General features: G+C 37.5%; 1 protein-coding gene across 1 annotated transcript in view; it reads right to left on the reverse strand.

Moving 5' to 3' along the window:
* Positions 1–2,051: 2,051 nt before the first annotated feature.
* LOC121387454 (mannose-1-phosphate guanyltransferase alpha-B-like) overlaps positions 2,052–22,762 on the reverse strand; it is a 41,288-nt gene continuing 20,577 nt past the window's right edge. The window contains 7 exon segments of the mRNA XM_041518573.1: positions 2,052–3,278; positions 8,479–8,650; positions 10,923–11,015; positions 12,147–12,239; positions 12,241–12,292; positions 14,198–14,329; positions 21,294–21,311. Of these exon segments, the coding sequence (XP_041374507.1) occupies positions 3,178–3,278; positions 8,479–8,650; positions 10,923–11,015; positions 12,147–12,239; positions 12,241–12,292; positions 14,198–14,329; positions 21,294–21,311 (661 nt within the window). The 3' untranslated portion in view covers positions 2,052–3,177.

The following is a 22,762-nucleotide window of genomic DNA, read 5'->3' on the forward strand; positions in this document are numbered from 1 at the left end:
TTTAAGAATAATGAAATAAAGTGTCATGAAAGAAATAACTTGTCTAAACTAGAATAATCTGAAATTATGTGGTAAAAACAGCTTGAAGTTTTCATTAAATATTAAACATGTCTTTGACAGAGTGTAATAAATTTTTTAAACTTCAAAATATAAAGAACATAATATAATATATTTGACCATGCATGGGACAATGGGACTGTGTTTGTTTTTTTGTTCTTTAACTATAGCTCATTCAGACATACAATATTTCATCAAGAAATAGTATTATACACAATGAACAAATGTAAGTTATGGATGCCACAAGAAAAAATAACAACTAAAAAGTTTGTTTTGTGTAACAATACCACTAGAGCACTGATTAATTAATCGTTGGCTATTGGATGTGAAACATTTGGTAATTCTGACACATATAGTCATCAGAGGAAACCTGCTACATTTTTTTCTAATGCAGCAAGGGATCTTTTACATTTGTATATGCACTTTCCCACAGACAGGAAAGCACATATCACAGCCATTGACCAGTTGTGTTGCACTGGTTGGAACAAGAAAAAGCTACATGAAACAAAGACACAAATTCAACAATACAAATATTTGCAATTGTCCAGTTGGCATACATGGATTTATAAATGAACAGATTTACATATATGTACCTCATGAACGTAACAACCTGCATATATTAAATAACAGACAGCCTCATTAAAGAGACATTCCCGAGTTTGCTGCAATGTTTAAGATGTTATCGACTAACAGAGACTTTTTAACGATTGTAATTACATATCAAATATATTTTTCTGCATAAAACAATAGTGGCTGTATATTAAACATGTTTCTGATCTTTCTAATATTGGTTATAGGTTAAATTTCATTTTATTTCCTAACAAAGATTTTTTCGTCCGTACAAAATTATTTGAAGACAAAATACAGTTTGGGCTTCTTACAAATATTAAGATGACCAGAAACACATTAAATATACTGATATTCTAAACAAGAAAATTTATTTAATATGTAAGTTTAATCGTAGAAATATTTTATTGTCGGACACATCTTACAATGAAGCAAACTCAGGAATGTCCCTTTAAAATCATGCATTACGAACCAGTACGAAGTGTTACAGTACACAACTCAACAACAATGTCAACTAGACACAACTAGTGGCCTTTAGGTTGTATAACACCCATGTATTTAAAACTGTTACACACAATATTTCAATCAACATATACACCGTGGATATAAATACTACCACCACTCACCCTTGAAGTAACTCAGAAAAATATATGTGGGTGGGTGTTAAAGGGACAGATCCTAGCTTTTAAAAACTGAGGCATAATTTTCACCTAGACCCTAGTTTCAACCCATAAAAATGGACACTAAGTTTGGTTAATTTACAAACCTGTAACAAATTTGGATACAACAGAGTGAAACAAGAGTCTGTGATGTTGAAATACTCTTAAAAATAGACTGAAATGCGATTCCAAAAAGTAACTTTTCAGACGCACATGTTTTTTTTTAAATATGAAAAATGATTTTGTGGTAATAGAAACACCAGGATAACCAGAAACACTTCGGTTGTACAGAAATGGATAGATAATCTAAACAATAAAATATAAGTAATGTTTGATTTCAGTCATCATAAATGACTCTAATAGTGACAAATATGCCTTAGTGTATAAAAACTAGGGTATATGTCCCTTTAAGTTGGAAGTATCAGATATAATGGTAAACATTCTTGACTACCCTAGTCTAGCACAAACATTTTAAGAAGACCCCACACATATTTTAAGCACAACAGTAGCTGGTACAGAAAAGTTTGTTTTATTTAACGACACCACTGGAGCACACTGATTATTAATCATTGGCTACTGGATGTCAAACATTTGGTAATTTTGATATATAATCTAACAGAGGAAACCTGCTACATTTTTCCATTAGTAGCAAGGGATCTTTTATATGCACCATCCCACAGACAAGGTAGTACATACCACAGCCGTTGATATGCCAGTCGTGGTGCACTGGCTTGAACGAGAAATAGCCCATTGAGCCTACCGGCGGGGATCGATCACAGATCAACCGTGCATCAAGCGAGCGCTTTACCACTGGGCTATGCTCCTAGCTGGTACAGTAACACTAGTTCAAATTAAAATACAGGAATTTATAACCAGATAAAAGACCATTTTACAAGTACAGCAACACATCTCACCAAAGGCTGGCATGGTTCTATTTAATACACCATTCAAACACTGGGTCAATTCGATCTTAGACCAGGAAAAATGGCATTTCGTTTTGTTTTACGGACTGTATAGTTAGTGTAACAGTTCGTTCATTTTGGAGTTGCTGTGTAATTACCACAGTGACTGTATTGGTGTGTTCATCTGCAAGTATAATTACCAACTTTAACAAAACCACCCATGGGTGGTTGGTTGACTTCAATGTTATGTTGTGTACTGTAATTGTTTATGGATCTAGCGTTTGGGTCCATTTTGTCACAGACACACATTCCATATGAGTTGAGGCATGTGAGGCTACAATTAACTTCTTTGTTTATTAATTGTGGATGAAACGCAACTGCTCCAAACGCACGAGGCAGACGCAAGAGCAAACGTGCGCTGCATCCAATCTAAATGCTTCTTCTAGGACTATGGATTTTGAAGTGGAAGTATTATGATACATATATTTTAAAATCAAACAGCTATGATGCGAGACTGTGAGGACAGCATTATCATAATGGTATTTTGAAATTAAACAGCTATGACTTGAGACTGTGTGATGACAATATGGTATTTTGAAATTAAACAGCTATGACTTGAGACTGTGATGACAGTATGGCATTTTGAAATTAAACAGCTATGACTTGAGACACTGTGTGATGACAGTATGGCATTTTGAAATTAAACAGCTATGACTTGAGACTGTGTGATGACAATATGGTATTTTGAAATTAAACAGCTATGACTTGAGACTGTGTGAGGAGAGTATGGCATTTTGAAATTAAACAGCTATGATGTGAGATTGCATGATGCCAATATGATATTTTCAAATCCAGCAGCTGTGATGCAGGACTGTTCAATTTCAATATGGCATTATGGTATTTTCAAATAAAACAACTACGATGCAAGACTGTGTTATGGCAGTATCGTATTATGGTATTTTGAAATTAAACAACTATGACATGAGACTCCATCAAAGAATTATCTGGTTCTTGTAACTGCCGCTGAGATCCTTGTGTGGTAGAACTATGGAGTTGAGGATAATCACCTCGGATGGCACTTGAACATTGGAACCTGAAAACAAAAATTTTATATTAAATTATGGACCCTAATCAAAAATTTAAAATTAAAACTTTTTTTTCTTCTAAATAAAACAATTTAGATGAGGTCATAAATATAGGGTTAAACAGCTAAAGCTTAGCAACTTGTATCAAAGGAAAGGAATGTTTAACTACACCTCAGCACATTGTAAACAACAGCTGTTTGGTATTCAGCACACATGTATGGTTATTTCGACAGTGGCAGAGTGAGAGCAAAATTTTAAAAATTTAAAAGTTTGTTTGTTTAACAACACCACTAGAGCACACTGATTTTTTTATTAATCATGGGCTATTGGATGTCAAACATATGGTCATTTTGACACAGTCATAGAGAGAAAACCTGTTACAGTTTTCCATTAGTAGCAAGGGATCTTTTATATGCACCATCCCACAGACAGGACAGCACATACCATGACCTTTTGATATACCAGTTGTGGTGCACTGGCTGGAAATAGCCAATGGGCCCAACGACGGGGATCGATCCCAAACGGACCGCACATCAAGCAAGCACTTTACCACTCGGCTACGTCCTGTCCCCAAGAGGAAGGATGGAAGAAAATGTTTTATTTTACGACGCACTCAACACATTTTATTTACGGTTATAAGGCATTAGACATATGGTTACGGACCACACAGATATTGAGGGAGGAAGCCCGCTGTCGCCACTTCATGGGCTACTCTTTTCGATTAGCAGCAAAGGATCTTTTATATGCACCACCCCACAGAGAGAATAACACATACCACGGACTTTGATGTACCAGTCGTGGTGCACTGGCTGGAGCAAGAAATCACCCCCTAGAGAGCGATATTAAGACAGCAAGCCAGCTGGTCATGATCCAAATTATATCCCAGATCTAAAATCTCCTGTCCTGTGCTAACGATGACTGGCACAAACTGACTGGGCCCTGTGTAATGATTAAAATCTACGAGAATTCATCTTTAGAGAAGATCAAGTTTTGAAGGTTTTCACTGTATCAGACAGGATATTGTGAATAATTAGAGACAATCACTTTGTGCATCCTCTCCTCCCCCATTCCCCACATCAATTCTGATCCTCGGGTGATTGCTTGTAGAGTACATTGATGTATTAATCATCGGCTATTGGATGTCAAACATTTGGTACTTTTGACATATTGTTTTAAGAGAGAAAACCTGCTACATTTTTCCATTAGTAGCAAGACAGGATATCACATACAGCAGCCTTTGATATAACAGTTGTGGTGCATTGGCTGGAACGAGAAATAGCCCAATGGGCCCACCGACGGGGATCGATCACAAACAGATGGTGCACCAAGCGAGCGCTTTACCACTGGGCTATGTCCCGCCCCATCTTTGCATATAAAGAAAACTCACCGGTCACTGTGATGGAGGGATTGAGTTAGAGAAAACTCACTGGTCACTGTGATGGAGGGACTGAGATAGAGAAAACTCACCGGTCACTGTGATGGGAGGGACTGAGTTAAAAAAACCTCACCGGTCACTGTGATGGAGGGACTGAGTTAGAGCAAACTCACCGGTCACTGTGATGGAGGGACTGAGTTAGAGCACACTCACCGGTCACTGTGATGGAGGGACTGAGTTAGAGAAAACTCACCGGTCACTGTGATGGAGGGATTGACTTAGAGAAAACTCACCGGTCACTGTGATGGAGGGACTGAGTTAGAGAAAACTCACCGGTCACTGTGATGGAGGGACTGAGTTAGAGAAAACTCACCGGTCACTGTGATGGAGGGACTGAGTTAGAGAAAACTCACCAATCACTGATGGAGGGATTGAATTAGAGAAAACTCACCGGTCACTGTGATGGAGGGACTGAGTTAGAGAAAACTCACCGGTCACTGTGATGGAGGGACTGAGTTAGAGAAAACTCACCGGTCACTGTGAGGGACTGAGTTAGAGAAAACTCACCGATCACTGTGATGGAGGGATTGACTTAGAGAAAACTCACCGATTACTGTGATGGAGGGATTGACTTAGAGAAAACTCAACGATCACTGTGATGGAGAGATTGACTTAGAGAAAACTCACCAATCACTGTGATGGAGGGATTGACTTGGAGAAAACTCACCAATCACTGTGATGGAGGGATTGAGTTAAAAAAAACTCACCGATCACGGTGACCTAGGGATTGAGTTAAAGAAAACTCACCAATCACTGTGATGGAGGACTGAGTTAGAGAAAACTCACCAATCACTGTGATGGATGGGTTCAGTTTGACGTGCGTATAAAGAAAACTCACCGATCACTGTGATGGAGGGGTTCAGGTAAAGAAAACTCACCAATCACTGTAATGGAGGGGTTCAGTTAAAGAAAACTCACCAATCACTGTGATGGAGGGGTTCAGGTAAAGAAAACTCACCGATCACTGTGATGGAGGGGTTCAGTTAAAGAAAACTCACCGATCACTGTGATGGAGGGGTTCAGTTAAAGAAAACTCACCAATCACTGTGATGGAGGGGTTCAGTTAAAGAAAACTCACCAATCACTGTGATGGAGGGGTTCAGTTAAAGAAAACTCACCGATCACTGTGATGGAGGGGTTCAGTTAAAGAAAACTCACCGATCACTGTGATGGAGGGGTTCAGTTAAAGAAAACTCACCGATCACTGTGATGGAGGGGTTCAGTTAAAGAAAACTCACCGATCACTGTGATGGAGGGGTTCAGTTAAAGAAAACTCACCGATCACTGTGATGGAGGGGTTCAGTTAAAGAAAACTCACCGATCACTGTGATGGAGGGACTGAGTTAGAGAAAACTCACCGGTCACTGTGATGGAGGGACTGAGTTAGAGAAAACTCACCGGTCACTGTGATGGAGGGATTGAATTAGAGAAAACTCACCAATCACTGTGATGGAGGGATTGACTTAGAGAAAACTCACCGGTCACTGTGATGGAGGGATTGACTTAGAGAAAACTCAGCGGTCACTGTGATGGAGGGACTGAGTTAGAGAAAACTCACCAATCACTGATGGAGGGATTGAATTAGAGAAAACTCACCGATCACTGTGATGGAGGGATTGACTTAGAGAAAACTCACCGATCACTGTGATGGAGGGATTGACATAGAGAAAACTCACCAATCACTGTGATGGAGGGATTGAATTAGAGAAAACTCACCGATCACTGTGATGGAGGGATTGACTTAGAGAAAACTCACCGATTACTGTGATGGAGGGATTGACTTAGAGAAAACTCAACGATCACTGTGATGGAGAGATTGACTTAGAGAAAACTCACCAATCACTGTGATGGAGGGATTGAGTTAAAAAAACCTCACCGATCACGGTGACCTAGGGATTGAGTTAAAAAAAACTCACCGATCACTGTGATGGAGGACTGAGTTAGAGAAAACTCACCAATCACTGTGATGGATGGGTTCAGTTTGACGTGCGTATAAAGAAAACTCACCGATCACTGTGATGGAGGGGTTCAGTTAAAGAAAACTCACCAATCACTGTGATGGAGGGGTTCAGGTAAAGAAAACTCACCGATCACTGTGATGGAGGGGTTCAGTTAAAGAAAACTCACCGATCACTGTGATGGAGGGGTTCAGTTAAAGAAAACTCACCGATCACTGTGATGGAGGGGTTCAGTTAAAGAAAACTCACCGATCACTGTGATGGAGGGGTTCAGTTAAAGAAAACTCACCGATCACTGTGATGGAGGGGTTCAGTTAAAGAAAACTCACCGATCACTGTGATGGAGGGGTTCAGTTAAAGAAAACTCACCGATCACTGTGATGGAGGGACTGAGTTAGAGAAAACTCACCGGTCACTGTGATGGAGGGACTGAGTTAGAGAAAACTCACCGGTCACTGTGATGGAGGGATTGAATTAGAGAAAACTCACCAATCACTGTGATGGAGGGATTGACTTAGAGAAAACTCACCGGTCACTGTGATGGAGGGATTGACTTAGAGAAAACTCACCGGTCACTGTGATGGAGGGACTGAGTTAGAGAAAACTCACCAATCACTGATGGAGGGATTGAATTAGAGAAAACTCACCGGTCACTGTGATGGCGGACCGAGTTAGAGAAATCTCACCGATCACTGTGATGGAGGGATTGACTTAGAGAAAACTCACCGATTACTGTGATGGAGGGATTGATGTAGAGAAAACTCACCAATCACTGTGATGGAGGGATTGAATTAGAGAAAACTCACCAATCACTGTGATGGAGGGATTGACGTAGAGAAAACTCACCAATCACTGACGGAGGGATTGAATTAGAGAAAACTCACCGATCACTGTGATGGAGGGATTGACTTAGAGAAAACTCACCGATCACTGTGATGGAGGGATTGACATAGAGAAAACTCACCAATCACTGTGATGGAGGGATTGAATTAGAGAAAACTCACCGATCACTGTGATGGAAGGATTGACTTAGAGAAAACTCACTGATTACTGTGATGGAGGGATTGACTTAGAGAAAACTCAACGATCACTGTGATGGAGAGATTGACTTAGAGAAAACTCACCAATCACTGTGATGGAGGGATTAACTTGGAGAAAACTCACCAATCACTGTGATGGAGGGATTGAGTTAAAAAAACCTCACCGATCACGGTGACCTAGGGATTGAGTTAAAGAAAACTCACCGATCACTGTGATGGAGGACTGAGTTAGAGAAAACTCACCAATCACTGTGATGGATGGGTTCAGTTTGACGTGCGTATAAAGAAAACTCACCGATCACTGTGATGGAGGGGTTCAGGTAAAGAAAACTCACCAATCACTGTAATGGAGGGGTTCAGTTAAAGAAAACTCACCAATCACTGTGATGGAGGGGTTCAGTTAAAGAAAACTCACCGATCACTGTGATGGAGGGGTTCAGTTAAAAAAAACTCACCGATCACTGTGATGGAGGGGTTCAGGTAAAGAAAACTCACCGATCACTGTGATGGAGGGGTTCAGGTAAAGAAAACTCACCGATCACTGTGATGGAGGGGTTCAGGTAAAGAAAACTCACCGATCACTGTGATGGAGGGGTTCAGTTAAAGAAAACTCACCGATCACTGTGATGGAGGGGTTCAGTTAAAGAAAACTCACCGATCACTGTGATGGAGGGGTTCAGTTAAAGAAAACTCACCGATCACTGTGATGGAGGGGTTCAGTTAAAGAAAACTCACCGATCACTGTGATGGAGGGGTTCAGTTAAAGAAAACTCACCTATCACTGTGATGGAGGGGTTCAGTTTGCCCTCCAGTGTAAACATGGCTGGGACCTCCACCTTGGCGAACGGTTTATTTGGGTTCGGATCGTTGGGAGTTCCCTCGACGCGCGTCCATCGGCCGATGGAGCTGTGCCAGCCCACGATCGTGTGCAAAATACAGCAGTGGTTCTGAAAAGAAAAGAATGTTAAACACCACGTCCCCAGCACATAGAACAGGCCTCTCAACATTGCGAGAACGATCGTTTCGTTCATGCTTATCCAATTTTTTGTAACCTATTTTTGGTTCACACACAATTCAGGGAATCATTTACATGGACATAACGGGTTACGCCAAGAGAAAATGGGTTACCTGAACTTAATTTTGCCTAATTCATAAATGGGTTACAAAATTTTCAATTCTTACAGTTACATGTACATGTATGTAATGTAAAGTTGCAGTCTCTATGGTGTGTTTGCGTCAAAAGGGAACTTGACATGTAATTCTACAATTAATAATGTTAAAATCCACATAAAAACACATTATCTGTAGTCATGGCAATATACGAGCAACATATTCCCTTTACACTGGTCGTGAAATTACATTAACACCGGTTGTGAAATTACATTAACGATGGTTATGAAAATAGTTTTGATTGTGTTAAATTGCAGTTAGTATATCGATCAATATATGGTGTATGAATTAGGAGTTTATTGAGGAGGTACCTTCTACATGTATGTGTATATGTCCCAGCAATGTTAAGATAGACAATAAAAACCTTTGGTTTTGTATATTTAGTAAGTTTTAAAAATATATATATTTATTTCCCATATGGTTCAACATAACCAAGTTAATATTAATCATACGAAGCACATGTGTAATAACAAGAGTAATGACGTAAGTTTGGGAAGCGACGTCATAACTTGACGTTGCTTCTCCAGTCCTAGCTTAGACTACATGCATGTGAAATAAGACGTCATTTCGTCGTCTCCTTCTAGTTGTGGCTAAAACATTTTGAGTTGGGTCTTGTTATTTATAAACAAAACAACAATAATAATATGGATAATAAAGAAATTATTACACTCGCATGTGAGTCGTACTGATTTTACGAAACTGTTGCTCGGGCAATACAAAAATCCTTACAATTGTTTCATAAAATCAGTACGACACACAAGCTCGTATAATAATGGAACCACCAAGATAAAGCAAATGCAATATCAGGCGAAAAAACTGAATACCTTGGCTGTTCCAAAATTTAATCTTCACCCCTGTGTTAAAAATGACAATTAATCTATAAAATTATTATTATCGAAATCTTTTACAAAATATATTAGAAAAGTTGATATGGCTTTAAAACGTATTATGTAATATATAATACATTGTACCACGCTTTGGTGTCGGCCCTTTTGAATTTACCCGTGGTGTATCCCATAGTTATACCACGGGCGTGTCTGACCTAAATTTTAGCGATTGCTGAATGGCTGAAGAAAGTTACGCCTACAGGTCACATATAGTTCAGCAGGAAGTAAATTAGAACATTGTTTTAAAAAGTAACACTTTCACTCATATTACTAATAAAGCTACAATATAAATCTGTAATGGGGGCATGGTACAAGCTAGTTACGCCCTCGATCATTACACCTGTCACTCAACGGCCGCAAAAACCGTGGTCTAACTAAACAAATCTCTCGGAAAAGGATGATGTAACTATAACGTAAACCAGACATGACGGGTGTATACCACCAAACCAAATTCCATAGACACCAATACTAACATATGTGGCTGAAACGTGCTACTAATAGAAAAAATTAGCAGGTTTCCTCTCTAAGACTATACGTCAAAATTACCAAATGTTTGACATCCAATAGCCGATGATTAGTAAATCATTGTGCTCTAGTGGTGTCATTAAAGAAATATATATTGGAAATGTCTGCTTTAATAGTGGTGCTAGGTTTTTAAGTTTTATCCCCTTTTTTGATACAGGAAAGAGGCAACCGATGGAACCAGCAAAATAATGGGTAGTGTCTACGGCTACCCTAGTTCCGCACAAAAGTGTTCATGCTATTTTTAGTAGGACCTTGCACAAGTTTAAAGCAGTTTTAGTAGTTTTAGTTCAAATTAAATTACAGGAATTGTCAATGGTACGACTTGTAATATTAACTGCTCAGTGTTTCTGTCAGAAAGACATTTTTCGGTATGGCGCTATATGGAACTGAATGCAACCAAAGTCCTCCCCCAGAAAGAAAATGTGTTAAGCTTAGGGCTAGGGTTAAGAAAATCATACAGTAATGATAAGAGTAAGTAATTATGTCAAAAGGTTAACTTAAAAAAAAAAATCTGCAAAACATTTTGGGTATGGTGCCATATCTGTTTTACCCTTTGGCAAAAACACTGACTGCTCTATGAAAAGTTTAGTGTATTTTGAACTTTGACCCAGCCGGATGTTATTTGGTTTAGTACTACCTGCAGTGTTGCTCCTTCTAAGACTATGGACTCCCTCACGCGGACGCCCTCGCCCACGGTTACGTGTCGGCCAATCGTTACGTTGGGTCCAAGCTGAAAAACGAAACAAGGTAAAATGCATCATATTCCCAGGCTTGTGTCTTATTTTTGTGATTATATCCAGTAGAGGATGAAGCACGCTGTCTTGGGCACACACCTCAGATATCTGGACTGTCTGTTAGTTGATAGTAGTTAGTGAGAGAGAAGTTGATGTAGTGGTCTAGACACCTACCCACCGAGTCATTAAAACCCTGTATACACTATCCCTGTACCTACCAGCCTTATATCGGATGGCTTAACCACGACACCACTGAGACCATTTTGGGTTTTTTGCTTTTCGCAGGCTACCCCTTTGAACCTTGTTATTTCCACCCAGTGCTGTACATTTATGCAAAATGGCAGGAAATATGAATTTGTAAATGTAGTGCATGCAGTAATGAATCTTTAACGACACCCCAGCACAAAAATACAGTATACAGTGTGTTGATTTGCTTGACATTAAGCGAGATATCTCGCCTGATCAAAGTTTGTTAAAGTTGGTTTTGTTTAACATCACCACCAGAGCATGATGATTATTTAATCATCAGCTATTGGTAGTTGGTAATTCTGACACGTAGTCATCAGAGGAAACCCACTAACATTTTCCTAGTAGCAGCAAGGGATCTTTTATATGCGCTTTCTCACAGACAGGATAGCACATAACATGGCCTTTGACCAGTTGTGGTGGACTGGACGGAAGGAGAAAAAACCCAAATGAGTTGAATGGATCCACCGATGTGGTTCAATCCTGCGACACAGGCACCTCGGGGGACTTGCTTGCTGAATCCCGAAGGTTAAAACCACGCATCAAGCGAGCGCTTTACCAATGGGCTATGGCCCGCTCCTATAAATGTATCAATCTAAAGCAAGAAATAAGATATCTCATTCCAACCAGTGCACCAAACTGATCAAAGGCCATGGTATGTGCTGTCCTGTCTGTAGGAACTTGCATATAAAAGATGCCTTGCTGCTAATGGAAAACTATAGCGGGTTTCCTCTGATGACTACGAGTCATAATTACCAAATGTTTGACATCCAATAGCTGATGATTAATTAATTAATGTGCTCTAGTGGTGTCGTTAAACAAAACCAATTTCTTCAAGTGAGTATCTCGCCTCCAGGATCACGAAGGTTACAACCACTTACCACAGCCGACGGGTTCACGGATGCTGTAGAGTGGATGAAAACGTCTCCGATGATTCGAGGTTTGCCGTCACCATTCACCGCCAGTCTCTCTGGGATGTGTGTTTTTGTAGATGGCCAGGTAGTGGCGATTTGCATACACTGCGGCACTAATATTTAGAAATGAAATAAAATTAAATTATAAATAAATTATAACAACTTAGCATACTGAGAGTACTGCTAAAGCAATATATGTCCACTTCCAGGTCCAGAGTTATGGCCACTAGCTAGCTAAACAAATCTCCATGAAAGTCAAACTTGATCTGGCTATTAGTCTATCAAAAATGAGTAAATCTCCATGAAAGTCAAACTTGATCTGGCTATTAGTCTGTCAAAAATGAGTAAATCTCCATGAAAGTCAAACTTGATCTGGCTATTAGTCTGTCAAAAATGAGTAAATCTCCATGAAAGTCAAACTTGATCTGGCTATTAGTCTATCAAAAATGAGTAAATCTCCATGAAAGTCAAACTTGATCTGGCTATTAGTCGATCAAAAATGAGTAAATCTCCATGAAAGTCAAACTTGATCTGGCTATTAGTCGATCAAAAATGAGTAAATCTCCATGAAAGTCAAACTTGATCTGGCTATTAGTCTATCAAAAATGAGTAAATCTCCATGAAAGTCAAACTTGATCTGGCTATTAGTCTATCAAAAATGAGTAAATCTCCATGAAATTAAAATGTGATCTGTAACTCTACATGATAAAAATAAATATACATAAAATATCGGCTGAATATCTTGAAGAATTGCAAAAAAAAGGTGCACGAAACTATATGTAGGACAAACTGACAGACGGATGGACAGAGTAAAAAGTCAATAATCATCATCATCATTTTAAATATCATACAATAAAATAAACATCACAACAAAAGTATACATAGAGGATTTGTCACAAGTAAATTTTAATATGTAAAATATCAACTGAGTCTACATGTACAATGTATGTTAATTGGTATTTGTCGAGGCTCTGCCAAGACAAATACTGATTCACTAGACAAGGTTGATATTTTACATATTAAAAAACCCAAGTAGTGAATTCTATTTATCCTATAATACTTCTAAAATAACATTTTAATTAATTTTGTTTGTAAATTACAGTATTAAAGTTGCCGCCATTAGTAATATGATGTCATCACGATTAGCACAAATTAGTTTGACGTCATGCATTTTAACTAAATCTTTGAAAATGTTACGCTCAGGTACATACATGTAGGTCTTGTTGGCTTGTAAACAAATGACCCATCCACAGCAACACATTACCTAGAGACCTTGCAAACTTGCTTAACATTATTAACTGGGTTAATACATTAACATTATCACATGGGTTTATGGCATGGATAACATGGGTAAGTTATTGGATAAAGAATTATATAGTACTACATATAGGTATAAATGGAATGCAAAGTAATACTCTAATGTTTGGGCTATTTCTCATTCCAGCCAGTGCACCACAACTGGTATATCAAAGGTCGTGGTATGTGCTATCCTGTCTGTGGGATGGTGCATATAAAAGATCCTTTGCTGCTAATGGAAAAATGTAGCAGGTTTCTTCTATGAGACTACATGTATTTGTCAATATTACAAAATTACATCCAATAGCAGATTATGATGATTAATAAATCAATATGCTCTAGTGGTGTCGTTAAACAAAACAAACTTTAACTCTTTTTTTTTACATTTCTAGGTACACGTAGGGTCGGGTTTTCGAAAACAAACAATATCTTTTGTGTAGACCTTGCCATGCAATAGACGATAATCAATAAATAAATGTGCTCTAGTGGTGTCGTTAAACAAAACAAAGTTTAAGACTTGTTTTATTTCTAGGTAGGGTCAGGTTTTCGAAAACGAACAATATCTTTTGTGTAGACCTTGCCACGCAATAGACGATGATCATTAAATCAATGTGTTCTAGTGGTGTCGTTAAACAAAACAAACTTTTTAATGGTTTTGATAAAAAAAAAAAAAAATTAATAAAAAAAAGTGCTCATCAAGATGACATTAATCCTTTGCTCACCCTGCTGATTTGATCTGACTCCAGAATCTCGACGTGTCTTTGAACACGAACAGTTTCCCGCGGTTGGCGAGAGACACAAAGATATCCTGCTCCATCCGAATCACTTCCTTCGACGGAGTGTGGAAATCAAAACTGGAAAAAACCCAAAACAACTATAACTTAGCAATAAAGTACATGTGTATTAAGCAAAAGGTAGCATTTTTACACTAAGATTCAATGTACTGGCTTTGTCAATTACTCCACTACAAGTGACTGTCATACATACATGTACATGTACATTAGGGGTGTAACGAATACACATGGTGGCGAATAGGATACATATCACAAATATGATGTGACGAATACAAATAGGTATTCAAGTCTTGTGAATATAACTGTGAAAAGGTTTTGCAGAAAGGAAGAAGAACAGATAAAAGTGTTGTGTGGTATCAGTCCAATGGGTTGAATAAACAAAAGGATTGGTCTACATGTATGTGCTTGATTTAATACAAAATCGGTCCGGACACTATCAGAACAATCAAATCGGCACAGTTGCATTTTAGTTAGTGTGAATTAGAAACATAATAAATTGTACAGTTAACATTACATGTATGTATTCGTGTATTCGGTTCAGCTACATGTAGTGACAGATACAAATGCGACTATGACAATAAGATCTCATAATGGTTACAGATTAAGTGAAATTTGTTAAAGAGACAGACCCTAGTTTTTAAACACTAAGGCATAATTTTCACCTAGACTCTAGTTTCAACCAATGAAAATGGACACTAAGTTTGGATAATTTACAAACCTGTAACAAATTTGGATACAACAGAGTGAAACAAGAGTCTGTGACATTGAAATACCCTTAAAAATAGACTGAAATGCGATTCCAAAACCAGTTACTTTTCAGACGCACATGCGTTTTTAAACATATGAAAAATGCATTTTGTGGTATTAGAAACACCAGGATAACCAGAAACACTTCGGTTGTACAGAAATGGATAATCTAAACAATAAAATATAAGTAATGTTTGATTTCAGTCATCATAAATGACTTTAATAGTGACAAATATGCCTTAGTGTATAAAAACTAGGGTAGGTCCCTTTAACTTCTAAAAAAAAAACTATAGTTACGTTCATACTATGAACTCGACTCTTTATGGGTCAAAATGGTGGGATCTAGCACCGGGGTACAGCGCTTGTCTGAGGTGCTTGGGTCAGAGGGTTTTTTCCTGTCATGGTATGTGATGTCTTGTCTGTGAGAAAGTGCATATAAAAGATCCCTTGCTGCTAATGGAAAATTGTAGTGGGTTTCGTCATATTACCACATGACTGTTGGAGAGTTTAATAGCTGATGATTAGTTAATGAAAGTTAAACAACACCACTAGAGCACATTGATTTATTAATCACTGGCTATTGGAAGTCAAACATTTGGTTATTTTGAAACCTCCATTTTTTCCATTAGTAGCAAGGGATCTTTTATACATGTATATGCACCATCATTCAGACAGGATAGCACATACCACAGTCTAATTGATATACATGTACCACATGCAGACATGGAGCACTGGCCGGAACGAGAAATAGCCCAATGGGGCACCGACAGGGAATGATCCTAGACAGACTGCACATCAGGCGAGCACTCTACCACCGGGCTACATCCCGCCCTCGTTCTGTTAATGCACAAAGCTTGAAGAAATACATGTATACAATGTATGTAGCTCCAGGTCAGGTCAGGTCAGGTCAGGTCATAGGGTTTTACGTGCACATTCAGAACAAGCTCCTGTATGTCTGTGAATATATCGCTTTAAAAGAGAAATCATCGCTTCCCTTAAATCCTTTCATTGTGGTTTTGGTGACCCTGCTAATCCTACAAGCAGTCATTTTTCAAACTAGATGGCAGATCTTGTGTTACATGCAAGTGTCTTCCTAAACAATGTAACTAATATATAATCTGTGAAACATAATATTCTGTGTAAAGGCTACAACAGACATTGAAATTTGCCGCTTGTCTTCTTATTTTGACTATAGTCTCATCTATGATTTTGTCAGGGGTGGGGGCAACATGTGCTCATTGGAATATTAGTACTATATGTATGAAAGTTAAAAGCTGAAGTTTGTTTTGTTTAACGACACCACTAGAACACATTATTTATTAATCATCGGCTATTGGATGTCAAACATTGATAATTCTGACATGCAGTCATCAGGGGAAACCCGCTACATTTTTTCCTAATACAGCAAGGGATCTTTTATATGCAATTTTCCGCAGACAGGAAAGCACATACCACAGTCTTTGCCCAGTTTTGGCACACTGGTTGGAACGAGGAAACCTGCAAAAAAACCTTCTAATGCAGCATGGGATGTTTTATATGTACCTTCCCACAGACAGGCAAACAAATATCACATACTTTGACCAGTTGTGGTGCATTGGTTGGAACGAGAAAACCCCCAATCAGTTGAATGGATCCACGGAAGTGGATCGATCCCACGATGCAAGCACCTCAAGTGATCACTCAACCGACTGCACTAAATCCCACCCAACAAGTGTGATCTATGATAGTGGCAGGGGTGGGGCCAGCATGTGCTGACTGGAATATTAGTGTCACATATATGAGTAATGTTAAAAAGAGGCAATGTTTGTAGTGCTACACCTCCCTAAATCCACCCTGGTTTAAAACTGAATACTTCACTTTTCTGTTAAAACAATTACCAACAGACACTAAAAACTAAATTTGTTTACAATTTGATGCCGAATTTCTCGAACCAGATGCGTAACATACATATAGATTTATGTAACACACATAACACTACATTTTAGTGATTTGGAACTGAAATATCAGAGTAATAAACTCCTGTTTTTCCCCCTGGTAAATATCAACTTTCATTTACTGGGACTAAAATCAATACACAAAATTGTATTGATCACTTAAATATTTCACAGAACTTAGGACGAGACTTTCAAATCTGTTAGAAAAATATCTTTGATGCGAATGTACATATAGAGGATTCGTCATGAGTATTTGTTAATATAAAAAACATCAACCGAGTCTATGTTAATTGGTATTTGTCGAGGCTCTGCCTAGACAAATACCAATTAACAAGCCGAGGTTGATATTTTACATAGGGCTATTAAAAAACTTGAGTAGCGAATTCCATTTATCCCTGGTCCTACAACACTTCTAAAATAACATTTTAATTAAATTGTTAGTAAATCACAGTACTAAAGTCACCACCATCAGTAATATGACATGATCATGATTAGCACAAATTAGTTTGACTAAATCTTTGAAAACGTTATGCTCAGATACACAGGTCTTGTTGGCTTGTAAGCAAATGGTCCATCCACAGCAACACATTACCTAGAGACTGCAAATTATTAATTGGGTTAATACACTAAAATTATCACAAGGGTTTATCACATCAAAGACATCATGGGTAAATAATAGAATAAACATTTGTATGTAACACTTGTAATCATACATGTATACATGTTAAACGCACAACACGTACACATTGCAATACGCTACATACATCTGTACCACATCACCATGCTATACGCACACTTGTACACTTGTATATTATTAAACAAACACTACAAGGATTTTAAGGACCATGCATGCACCCACATGTAATTGTGGTATTCACCGGGACAAACCCTACACATTATTAATTGTACCTTTAATAAATTTTATATCTTTTGTCTTTGTAAGTATACATAAAAACAAACACCCCTTTAGTTACTGAAATAAATTTATATACAATTTACATATATCACTGGCATAGGAAGTGGGGGGTGGGGGAAAGCAGATATGATTTATATATATTTATGCATGTACTGTGTGTGTCCCCGACTTTTTTGGCACCTACATAGTGTATATGTATATATTACTATTATATTATAACTGAGTAATTGTCACCATTATATTGTATGTATATGGAGGGGGTCTAGTAAGTTGGAAAACTTGTGTCCAATCCTTTTATTGTTTATGCAATAAGATATGTTTTCAATCAGCAAACACCAACTCCAGTATATTTTTATTTACATAGATGGTGGATCTATAGTCCGTCCAACAGAGAATGCCTTTTTTCATACTAAGAAATTTACTACTAGTTATTTATTTCTGAGCCGATTGTTTTCTAAATTGCACACACAAATAGCAATTTTTTATCATTTCCAAAACACTTTTATTTTTCTTCTTACGTCAAACCACACTGAAATGATGAAAAAAAAAAACATTTTTTATTATTTCCAAAACACTTTTACCATTCTTCTTTTTACGTCAAACCACACTGAAATGATTTACAAAATAGCTTTTTGGTAGGAGGATGGGATGGACTATAAACTGGAGGAACAATTATTGTTAACATTTTCCGCAACAATCGATTATATTTATAACTGATGACAGGAACACTATATAAACCACACAGTAACTTGATCATGCAGCCACATTAAACGAGCGGACATGTTAAACACAGCCATTAGTCAACAATGTGCTGGGGCTTGAGCATCATTAAACAAACCATTCCTGTAGTGAACATACATGTACCACTTACAAAATAACTTTATCATACAACCACACTAATAAGCCAGGCAACATGTTAAAAACAGCTGTTTAATTAAATACTATACATGAGGGCAACAAGAAACAAACCATTCCGTTACAGTACACCATGATAACTTGATCATACACATTAACAGGCCGACATGTTAAACACAGAACTGGGTTAATTAAACATTGTGCTGGGATGTTAATAAACGAAGCCTTCTTTTATTGTAAATTAACCACATAGAAACTGGATCATGCAACCATATTTAAAGCCATAATAAAATAAATTCTAAACTTTCAACACTATCCGCCCCACGGATAAAGGCCAGCCCAATTTAAAACAAAGTTTTTATTGGCAATAAAAAAAACCCACCCAAAACTGTGCAAACATTTTGCCTACCACATTTTTTTTCATGATGCAACTATAAATCATTTTTCACTGACCTAGGATTTATAGTTAGTGAGTTGATCTAAACTCAAAACTTTAATGAGAACATTGACACTGACCTAGGATTTATAGTTAGTGAGTTGATCTAAACTCAAAACTTGAATGAGAACATTGACACTGACCTAGGATTTATAGTTAGTGAGTTGATCTAAACTCAAAACTTTAATGAGAACATTGACACTGACCTAGGATTTATAGTTAGTGAGTTGATCTAAACTCAAAACTTGAATGAGAACATTGACACTGACCTAGGATTTATAGTTAGTGAGTTGATCTAAACTCAAAACTTTAATGAGAACATTGACACGTACTGTCACTGCTTAATAAAGGTGAGAACACAAAGGGGCAGAGTATGCAATGTTTCCAATGTCTTAAAAATAAAAAAATAAAGTTGTATTCTTCCCCTGCCCCCATTTTGAAAAACATTTAGATGAAAATATTTCTAGCATTTACTTTATTATGGCCTAATGAACTGTGTTAAAACAAATGTTTTAACAAAACCCAGTGTGACATGTTAAAACAAAACCCAGTGTGACATGTTAAAACAAAACCCAGTGTGACATGTTAAAACAAAACCCAGTGTGACATGCTTTAACAAAACCCAGTGTGACATGTTAAAACAAAACCCAGGGTGACATGTTAAAACAAAACCCAGTGTGACATGTTAAAACAAAACCCAGTGTAACATGTTAAAACAAAACCCAGTGTGACATGTTTTAACAAAACCCAGTACGACATGTTAAAACAAAACCCAGTGTGACATGCTTTAACAAAACCCAGTGTGACATGTTAAAACAAAACCCAGTGTGACATGTTAAAACAAAACCCAGTGTGACATGCTTTAACAAAACCCAGTGTGACATGTTAAAACAAAACCCAGTGTGACATGCTTTAACAAAACCCAGTGTGACACATTAAAACAAAACTCAGTGTGACATGATAAAACAAAACCCAGTGTGACATGCTTGAACAAAACCCAGTGTGACATGTTAAAACAAAACCCAGTGTGACACGTTAAAACAAAACTCAGTGTGACACGTTAAAACAAAACTCAGTGTGACATGTTAAAACAAAACCCAGTGTGACATGCTTTAACAAAACCCAGTGTGACACGTTAAAACAAAACTCAGTGTGACATGATAAAACAAAACCCTGTGTGACATGCTTTAACAAAACCCAGTGTGACATGTTAAAACAAAACCCAGTGTGACATGTTTTAACAAAACCCAGTGTGACATGATAAAACAAAACCCTGTGTGACATGCTTTAACAAAACCCAGTGTGACATGTTAAAACAAAACCCAGTGTGACATGTTTTAACAAAACCCAGTACGACATGTTAAAACAAAATCCAGTGTGACATGCTTTAACAAAACCCAGTGTGACACGTTAAAACAAAACCCAGTGTGACACGTTAAAACAAAACTCAGTGTGACATGTTAAAACAAAACCCTGTGTGACATGCTTTAACAAAACTCAGTGTGACATGTTAAAACAAAACCCCGTGTGACATGCTTTAACAAAACCCAGTACGACATGTTAAAACAAAACCCAGTGTGACATGTTAAAACAAAACCCAGTGTGACATGTTAAAAGAAAACCCAGTTTAACATGTTAAAAGAAAACCCAGTTTAACATGTTAAAAGAAAACCCAGTGTAACATGTTATAACAAAACCTAGTGTAGCATGTTATAACAAAACCCAGTGTAACATGTTAAAAGAAAACCAAGTGTAAAATGTTAAAAGAAAACCCAGTGTAACATGTTATAACAAAAGTCAGTGTAACATTGTATAACAAAACCCAGTGTAACATGTTATAACAAAAGTCAGTGTAACATTGTATAACAAAACCCAGAGTAACATGTTATAACAAAACCCAGTGTAACATGTTATAACAAAACCCAGTGTACCTAACATGTTAAAAGATTAAAGACATTCTGACTGAATCCATGGAAACATCACCAAGACCTGAAACATCATTGGCTAACATCAGATCTATCAACTGATACGTCCGAGGGAGGGGGCACAATCATATTTCTACATTTATCAGACGACTCAACAAAACCATATCATCAATCAGGACGCATGCAAGATGGTGCATTCTCGAGTACATACCTAAGAAATTCTCCGCAACTAAAACAGAATAATAACCGTGGAATGAATAAAAAACAGTGATTAAATCCTAAATACCAGGCCTCTGAGAATTGAAAATCTGCAAGACCCATTTATCGGTTACGCAGAAATAAATCCAGGTAACCCATTTCCTTTTTGTATAACCCATTATATCCAAATAAATTGTGCTCCAAATTCTGCGCAAACAAAAAATAGGCTATGCAAAATTAGATTTGCGTGAATGAAACGATTATTCTCACAATTTTCAAAGGCCTGAGTACTTATTTTAACTGGATCTATTAACACTTACATGTATAATAATTAAAACAATCTACTGCATAGGTGTCGGAAGATGCTAGCAACTGTGGGGGACGGGGTTCGAGGATACAGTTATATATTAAAGGGGAAGTACATGTAGTTGTATATCGCCTTTCAAATGGAGATGAGGCAATGCATAATATTCAGAAGGGGTGTCCTTTCCGAAGATTATATACTAACCTGTCCTATAACCTAAGGGCATGGATTTATCCAGGATATTTTGCCAAGGTTCGACGCCCGATGAGATTAGGAAAATTAATGCTACATGCATTAAATCATACTTGACATGCTGAACGACGCAGTATAGACCATTGTTAACTTAATTTATTAGAACAGACATAAATAAATATATATATATATTGGGAATTTTTTGTACGGTACAGAAATTGGGAATATTCTGTGCCACTTTCTTTTGGGACCTAGCAGGGCTCGAACTTTAGAATTTGTCTCCCACAGCAATTTTGTAAAGAATTGCCATTGGTAAAACAGCCCACAGACTGCAATTTTGTAAAGAATTGCCATGGGTAAAACAGCCCACAGACTGCAATTTTTATCCTGCTTATAGCAATTATTATTTTAAAATAACATCTGCAGCAAATAAACACGACTGAAAGGTTATTTTGCTGTATGGAAACATATTTGAAATGTACAAATGTTAAACATTGGCAGATAATCTACACCAGGTATAAAATACATTTTGCCATTGTTGAGGAGTTTAACTGATGGCACAAAAGTGACATCAGTGATGTTCTCTACCTACGACAATTCATATCTCAATGATGCCAATTGCCACCGGTGCTGTCGTTAAGTTTGAACCCACAGAATACCTGGATAAGCCCTGACGGTTATCTCCCCTCCACTGCAATGGTTTGGTCTCAACATACTACGGGTCATTCAAATGGCTGTAATTAAATTAGCATTACATTCATTACGATTTATCATCATCCCACTGGTCCGGTCTTAGCAATGCAAATTTGTTCATTTATTGATGAACATAAAAAAACATAACGTTGTCAGCGAATGTCATACATGTATTTGATGACATCACTTTATATTGGTGCTTTGTTTTCTTGAGTGACACTGTTTAAGAGCAAAAGAATATTTCACTATAAAAAATGCACTTTTAGTGTTATTGTTAGTAAATATGTTTCAAA

This window comes from Gigantopelta aegis, chromosome 13 (genome assembly GCF_016097555.1).
Source record: "Gigantopelta aegis isolate Gae_Host chromosome 13, Gae_host_genome, whole genome shotgun sequence".
NCBI classification, from domain to species: Eukaryota; Metazoa; Mollusca; class Gastropoda; order Neomphalida; family Peltospiridae; genus Gigantopelta; species Gigantopelta aegis.